This window comes from Oreochromis aureus, linkage group 3, assembly GCF_013358895.1.
Source record: "Oreochromis aureus strain Israel breed Guangdong linkage group 3, ZZ_aureus, whole genome shotgun sequence".
In the NCBI taxonomy this organism is placed as follows: domain Eukaryota; kingdom Metazoa; phylum Chordata; class Actinopteri; order Cichliformes; family Cichlidae; genus Oreochromis; species Oreochromis aureus.
In genome coordinates, this window is record NC_052944.1 from 57367791 (window position 1) to 57376359 (window position 8569).

The 8569-nt window shown below is 38.7% G+C and overlaps 1 protein-coding gene across 1 annotated transcript; it reads left to right on the top strand.

Moving 5' to 3' along the window:
* The first annotated feature begins 1129 nt into the window (after positions 1-1129).
* On the top strand, positions 1130-7934 carry LOC116330912. The gene is made up of 4 exons (XM_031753373.2): positions 1130-1308; positions 2321-2659; positions 4794-5144; positions 7642-7934. Exons 1-4 carry the CDS (start codon positions 1215-1217, stop codon positions 7818-7820), a joined length of 963 nt encoding a protein of 320 aa, XP_031609233.2. The 5' UTR covers positions 1130-1214; the 3' UTR covers positions 7821-7934.
* The last annotated feature ends 635 nt before the right edge of the window (positions 7935-8569 follow it).

The window sequence follows — 8569 nt, forward strand, 5'->3', positions numbered from 1 at the left end:
TCCTGTTACCTTCACCCTCCACATCTTCTCCAGCTCTTTGCTGAGGCCTTTTTATTTCTCCAGCTTCTTGTGTTCCTTCTTCCTGATGTTGCTGTCGTTCAGAACCGCTCCGTCTATCACTCGACGGTCTTCTTCTGTCAGTTGTGTAAATACTGATTTACACAACTCAGAGCCATGGGGGCCATTTCACCAGAGAACTCTGATTATCATCAAAGTCAGACTGAAGACAAATTCAGTCTAAAACTAAACCAGAGGAGAATCAGACTGTGGGAACTGAAGTCTTTACCTGATTTGCAAGCAGCTTTATGAATGTTTGTTATGAAGTTCATGCAAGGCAGTGATATCCTCTGCTCTGAAATGAGTGATTCTGTCAGTGAGTCCACATTTAACAGAGTTGCGACACACTGACTAAGAGTCAGTCAACATTCTTTAGCGTGATCTCCTTTTGCCTGTATGGTGTTCATCACAGCAGAAACAGACGCCCCCTGCTGTCTGTGTGTGTAATTCAACGCTCAACTATTTTTAAAAATCGTTATTAAACATATAAATCTCATTTTCTAGCATAGATAAAGTATATCTTGCTTACATTAAAGGGTGGTAAACCAATTCACAGTGCTGTAAAAAGTGTTTAGCCTCCTCCTGGTTTCTCAGTTTGCTGCATATTGTGCAAAGCAGAGTGGGTAAAATTCCTCCACAGTGGTGTGAGAGACTCATCAACAGTTATTACTAATGTTTGATTGCCCCTGCCAGTAGTAACATAACCATGTACCAGGTTTGGGGGAGGATTACTTCTTCACGTGATCCCAGGAAGGTTAGGATAATTTTTTTCCCCTTAACAAATGAAATCATCATTTCAAAGCTGCATTTTCTATTTCCTTGGATTATACTTGCCAAATATTAACATTTGTTTGAGGATTTCAAACATGCAAGTGTCTCAAATATGGAAAAACAGAGAAATCTGATCTTATGTGCAGTCTCCCTCCCCATTTCGTGCACTTTCAATGTTCATATAATAATAGCTGAATGTGGATTTAAGGCAGTTCACAGATGAACAGTAGAGAGCAGCAAACCTCCAACTCTGCATCCAGTCTGAAGGATGAGGCAGATGGGCTGAAGCAGAAAACCTGCGATTGAACAGTGGAGACTGTGTCCAGTTAGACAAGAGTACAAGTGCTCACAGCACCCTAACGCACGAAGAAGAAGCAGCTCTTCAGATGTTACTGCTACTGCCGACGAAGATGAACATGTCCAGAAGAGCCGTGCTGGGTTTGATTCTCCTTTGTCTGTCACCATCATCATCTTCTGGAGGTGAGGTTTTTCATTAGAATGATGTAAATCAGCTCTTTTGGCTGAATGTCTGATGTCAGACTTGCAGCCAACAGCGACACATGTATATACAGAGATGCGTATTTCTCCTACTTTGTACTATGTTAGATACTTCGTGTGCTGCACTTAGTGTGTGGATTTTGACAGAGCATTTTTGTCTTAGTGATAAATATCAACAGGTGGAGGACAGACAGGTGTTAAGTTCACACGTGTGAGTAATGAAAACCATCTGAAGGATCTATCAGGAACCACCAGGACAAAAATATCTAAACAGCAGAGCCTCAGTTTGAATCAAATGCAGAAGAAAAACTCAGAATGCTTTTCAATGTGGAGCACAATGTTGCTATTTTCATCGAAACTCATTGATTCAAGATCAATTTGCCTTAATAGGCATTAAAGGGGGAATCCTGAAATATTTTTTTATTTTTTATCATGAAAATAAAAATATCAAAAGCGATGAGACATGTTTCTGTTGGATCTTGATGATACTCTCAGCTCGGAAGGCTTTTAATTCAAGTGATTTTTCAGATTAAAGTGTTTCAGTTCTGGGATCATTAAATACCTCTCACCCGATCATCCCAGATTTGCCTGAAAAAATTAAGGCAAATATAAACTTCTCAATGTACATTATGCAAACTTTTAGGTTCCTGTTGTAATAATGTTTTTGTTTGAGAAAATTAAATGTTCAATTACATATGAGCAGGTATCAGGGTGTTTTTAGACATTTTGCTGATATGACTCTTTGTAGAGGCAATTTTAAAATTCTATTATCTAAAAACAAACACATAAAGGGACATCGCATGGCTGTATGCATGTAAACTCTCAGAGGTGAAGCTCACACAGAAAGATGGATACTGGAATCTAAATTATTCTCCTCATGTGATTCTCTGTAATTTTATTCATATTCAGCATGCAGTGTATTCTGGTTTGTTTGGTATCATATTAGCTGTAACTCCAGCTTACTGGTCAGTGTTGTATTTTCTGTCTCTTTCAGACTCCTCAACCCTCAACATTTTGCCTGGAGATAATGTCATTCTGCCATGTTACGTTCCAAATGATCAATCAATTGGGGCTGTGATGTGGACCAGGTCTTACCTGAATTCAAAATATGTATTTTTTTACCAGAGCAATGCATCTGATCCAGACACTCAGAAGTCACCTTCTCTGAGACGCATACATGTGCTGGAGGATGGTGAATCGTCTTTGTTTATAGTGGAAGCAACATTTGCTGAGATTGGAACGTATGAGTGTCATGTCGCCCAGACAGGAACAAACAACTCTACGGCGGCCATTTTGAAGACCGAGCCAATCAACACTGTCAAGCTGACAATGGGTGAGTTTGTAGAAGAAATTAATCCTCTTCGTGAAGCCTGTACTACAATAATACAACAGAGAAAATATGATATATGACCCACTATGAGCAAGCACTTTGCTGACAGTGGGAAGAAAAAATATTAACAGGAAGGAACCTCCAGCAGAACCAAGCTCAGGGAGGGGCGGCCACATGCCATAACCAGTTCTGGGTGAGGGGAGTAGATGCTGTGGAAGAGAGTCAGGGATTAATAATAACTAATAATTAAATGCAAAAAGGTGTGTAAACACATCTAGCACAAGTAAGAAAGGATTCAGGGTGACCTGATCCAAACTGGGAGCTGGTTCCACAGTAGAGGGTCATGAAAGCTGGCTCCCTTTTTACTTTTAAATACTCTAGGAACAACAAGTAAGCTTGCTGTTTGAGAGTGAGGTGCTCTATTGGGGTGATATGGTGCTATAAAGTCATTAAGGAAAAATGGGACCTGACTATTTAAGACCTCGTAGGTGAGCAGCAGTACTCTTGCTGCAGCATTTTGGATCAGCTGAAGGCTTTTCAGGGAGTTTTTAGGACATCCTGATAATAATGAATTACAGTAGTCCAGCCTGGAAGTAATAAATGCATGAACTAGTTTTTCAGCATCACTCTGAGACAGGATATTTCTAACTTTAGAGATGTTGCACAAATGGAAGAAAGCAGTCTTACATATTTGTTTAATATGTGCGTTGAAGGACATGTCCTGGTCAAAAATGACTCCAAGGTTCCTCACAGCATTACTGGAGGCCAAGGTAATGCCATCCAGAGTAAGAATCTGCTTAGATACCATATTTCTAAGATTTTCAGGGCTGAGTACAATAACCTCAGTTTTATCTGAATTAAGAAGCAGAAAGTTAGCGGCCATCCAGGTCTTTATGTCTTTAAGACATTCCTGCAGTTTAACTAATTGGTGTGTGTTACCTGGCTTCATGGATAGATAGAGCCAGATAACACAGCCTTTACCAGGGAGCCTCTCTTCCTTCCATCACAGAGGCTTATCACACCCGCTGCATCTGCAAAGCAAGCACAGTTGTGGACGACCCCACACACCCCACACACACACTCTTCACCTTGCTGCCTTCTGGCAAGACGTACCGGAGCATTCGGGCCCTCTGCGAAACAGTTTCTTCCCCCAGGTCGTCAGACCCTTGAACCCTCAGTGACTGGCACACACACACACACGCACACACCTTCATACATGTCACTACCTCAAGCACGTATCTGCACAATCTTATACACACACAAAAGCACACACCTTCATACACCAAGTTACATTTTGCACAGTGCTCAGACTTTTGCACAACCCACAGTCATTGTGTCTGCATTGTTCTGTTGTGCCTTTTGTTGCACTGTTTTTGTTTTGGGGTTTTTTTTTTTTTGCAATTTTTGCATATCTCACCTAATGTAGCCCTGTGTGAAAACCACTGCAGCACAGTACCTGTAATACCTACATTATCCTCTAATCACCGTAATAAAATATTATAGTCAATAGTACTGAACACTCACTGAGTTCCAGTATGACAAGCACAGAGATGAATTCACTGTCAGAAGCCATAAGAACCTTAAACCTTTATAACCTTCACTAAAGTTTTTTCTGTGCTGTGATCATCTCTGAAATCTCTTCAGATGATCAGTTTGCTGTTTTACAACTACTCTTTTTGTAATTTGTAAGATAAAAGGACATGATGAATGTAGAAATTAATATAACAAAATAGAAATGTTAAGAGTGACATGAGCAACAATGAACCATGATCCAAAAAATAGGAACCAGAGTGACACTTTGACCACTCTGGAGCATGTTAGTGTAATTCAGTTTGTTGTTTGGTTTTTTTTACTGCAATGTAACATGTGTACAATATCAACTAAAATTAATCGATGATACTGAGCAGGTAGTTTCTGTTTGAGGAAGGGAGACATTTTTTCCAGTGTTAGACTGTGAAAGGTTTAAATTTATATTTGATATCTATTTTTGTTGTGGGCAGTTAATTATCTCTAAAAGTTTCTCCTCATGTGATTCTCAGTAATTTTATTAGTATTTAGCATACAGTGTATTCTGGTTCGCTTGGTATCATAGAAGCTGTAAACCATTCTGTTCTGTGTTGTTTCTTCTCCCTTTCAGAACCGATGAAAGTCTTAGTTGCACCTGGAGACATTGCCATTCTGCCATGCGAGGTTCCAAATAAGGAATCCATTGGAGCTGTGATGTGGATCAGATCTGACTTGAATCCAGAAAAAGAACTTTTTTACCAGAGCAATGCATCTGATCCAAGCACTCAGCCGCCACATTATGTGAACCGTGTACGTCTAGTAAATACAGACATGGAGAATGGTGAACTGTCATTGTTTCTGTATGACACGACTTTTGGTGATGATGGAACGTACGAGTGTCATGTCACCCAGGTAGGAACAAGCAACTCTAAGGCAGCCATTTTGAAGACTACGCCCATCAAAATCATCAAGCTGACAGTGGGTGAGTTTGTAGAAGAAATGAATCTTCTTCCTGGAGCCTGTACTACAAAACAAGTTCAACATATCCAGATTCTCTTTTCCTTTGTTTGGTTTCACATGAAGGTGGTTATAAAATCAGTAAGTCAACACTGGGTTTATTAATCTAGCTGCTATAAACAATCAGAAATACAGCTTCTGTCCACTGTCAGCAGAGTGACTTACAAACAGAGTGAAAACTGTAACATGAGCTGTTAAAAGGGCTGGGTATCGTCACTGATTTTAATTACTGATTAAATTCGGATTCAAAAGTCCCGATTTGATTCGATTCAATTCAATTTTGACTCAGTCAGAAATATTATACTTCTGATCATTTCCCATATTTTTATATCTGTATAAAAACAAAGCTGACACTTGTGAGACTTCATCAGAGGTGTAAGCATCACAGCAGATGCCTTTGTGTCAAAGTAACTCGGGATAAAAAAGGAGAATCGCAGATAACCTTAAAAATATTCTGCAGTAGAACAAAAATGTAAGAAAGCCATCAATCAACATATGAACATTACCTGATGCTGCTGAAGTGAAGCAGAGCAAAGTTAGAGAGGTTTTTATTAGAGACACAGCTAAGCGTTTTGTAATTTGGCATAATTTGTAAAAGATATTAGGCTTTTTCGTCATTAAAAAAACAAACAAACAGAAAAATAGTGGTGGACAGCACTGTACACAACAGAAGACTTGTAAGCAAATCATACAGTAAACAGAGTTTTTTTTATGGTAAACTGGTCTGTGGGTACACTGAGAGAGAGCACTGTGCAGGAAATACATCTTTACACCTTGACTCAAAGTGTGTACATCTTTGTGTGAAATAAAAATCAATTCAGGATTTAATTAATTTAATGATTTAATGAATCGATATCGCATTATTCAAACTAAAATCGATTTGAATCGGGAAATTTATTTTTTAAACCCACCTCTAATTGTTAAAATCATAACACAGGCTGAAAACAACAAAGCTGCCATTAAAGAGCCATGCAATAGTAGGTATGCTCAGATATATGTCAGACTTTCCAAAGAAAAGTCTAAAGTTAAATTTATCAGGATGTCTTAAAGTGCAGATTAACAGACTTATCAGTTTAAGACTGTCAGAAAATTATTACGGATTTTCCTGGCAAATGATTTAGTACTCGTTTAGACCATATCTAAACGTAAGGGAGCCTTCGTTGTACCTGTGTGGGTTTTTTCTTGCTTCCGTCCTGAGTCCAAAGACTTGCTTGCTTTGTTGACTAGTGATTCTAAATTGGCCGTAGATGTGAATGTAAGGATGAACGTTTTTGAGCAGTGTTCGGGGTCCAAACTGCCGAGGACAGCAATGTTTAATTGTCTAGTTGACTAGTTGTGACATTCTTACTTACAACTGTGTGTTCCATTTGATTAAAGGGGTTTTGATGTACATAACTGTATGTTTTAACCAAACCTGAAGAATGATTTTGCCTTGTGCTACTCGTGAATATAGTTACAATCCATAGGTGTTCAAAAATGAAGCCAACATGTAAATGGCTAAAACTGCTGTTCCTCTAGGTGTCACTTGAGGGTGGCTATCCTCTGTAAACCTTAGATATCGTTGTGTTGAAATATCCCAGCAGATCAGCAGTTTCTGAAAAACTGAAACTGAAAAGTCACTCATATCACCTTTCTTCCCCGTGCCTAATTTCATTCAGTTGAAACTATTAAAATGGGTAACGAGATATTTGGACTGATGAGCAACTGAACATCCTGTACCTAATGGAGTAGGTAATAAAGTGTATTTGAATTTCTTACTGATGCTCAGAAAGGCAATATAAAGATTTTAAACATTCTTAAAAACTTTTAGCACTTTTTACTATCAACATGATCTGAGAGATTCAATCCAGAAATTGTGATGCCATTTTCCAGAGAACTGACTGATCAGCCTTAAGTCTGCAGTTGAAGTTCACATGGTGTTGTAGCCCAAAAAGAATTGAACCACTTTCCTAAAGCTGCGTCCAAACTGGAAGTGATTAAGTCATTGCATATTGCTTTGAGGACAACCGGTCACATGCACACATCCCATAATTCCGTTGTCTAGGTAACCCTCAAATGTATTTACTTCCAGGTCAAACATCACTCAGTGGTATACTGCATTCTCATTGGTAGTAGCTTCAAGCACTCACCGCAGAGTTCAATAAAAGATTATATCTGGACCCACCTGTGTTGAAGGTTACTTTGCCTGTACTCATTTGGAGTCATCCAATGTCATTGACTTTTCATTGATCAGAATCCACTGTGAATGTAGCTCAACACTGAAAACCCAGAGTTGACTCTTTGAGATCCAAAGCTTGCTTTGTAGTACAGGTGTCAGATTGTTGTTGTGAGAAAGAAACATGGGTTTATTTGTCTTTTAATTTTATTTTATGTATTTTTCTGTAAACATGTTGTTGATGAGACTCTATAAAGCAATAATAGTAGATCATGTCTGACACCTCTCTTCTAATTCTCACCTACAGAACCAGTAGAAGAAGAGTTTGAGGTTGGCCAGAGTTTGGAAGCATGTGATCCATCTGTGTTTTTTCAGCCACTTGTTTTTGCTATGGGAATTATGGTTGTCATCATAGGTATTTTGAAATATTGTTTTGGCTGGCATAAGGCAGCTCCATGCACAGCCAACCTGCTTGTTAAAAACTAACATTTTTCTGTAACCTTTTCGAACTTCTTCAGTGTTAGGTTTAGTTATTAATGTATTCCTATTCATGTAATTCATTCATGTTTAAGAGTTTGTTAAAATGAACTGTAAAGAGCCCAGGTGGTATGTTACATGTTTTGTGAGGTTCTTTTGGTCAAACATTGAGGGTTGGCTCTAATGTAGGATTTGAGGATGATGGCAAAGAAAGACAGTAGGCTGAGCTGAAGGTGAGAGAGTTGGAGATGTTAAGATTTTGACTATGAGTGACCAGAATGGACAAAATTAGAAATTAGTATATCAGAGGAACAGGTAAGGCTGAGCAGTTTAGAGACTGAAAAAAAAGCAAAGTGGAAACCGTTTGGACACTTAAAGTGGAGATACAGTGTATATACCGGACAAAGGCTTTTGAAGATGGAGGAAGACCACAAAGAAGGTCTGTGGATTGAGTGAAGAAGGATAGCAAGAGTGCTAGTGTAACGAGGAGGATGCAAGGGATAGGGTGAGAAGCAGGTAGATGATCGGAAAAGTAAATTAGCCTTACCACATGTAGTGTTTCCTGTCTACATTAGCATTAGTTTTATTGTTTCATGTGCAGCTTCTGAGCTTTCTGAGAAAAAAAAAAAAACATGTTGCTTTAAAAAAAAAACAGGAAAACTTTATGTGGTTTTAATACTACACACGATAGCAGTGTGACTAATGCAGACAGCAATCGTAGCAATGGTGGTTGAATTTTCTGGTTCTCCAACATCCAA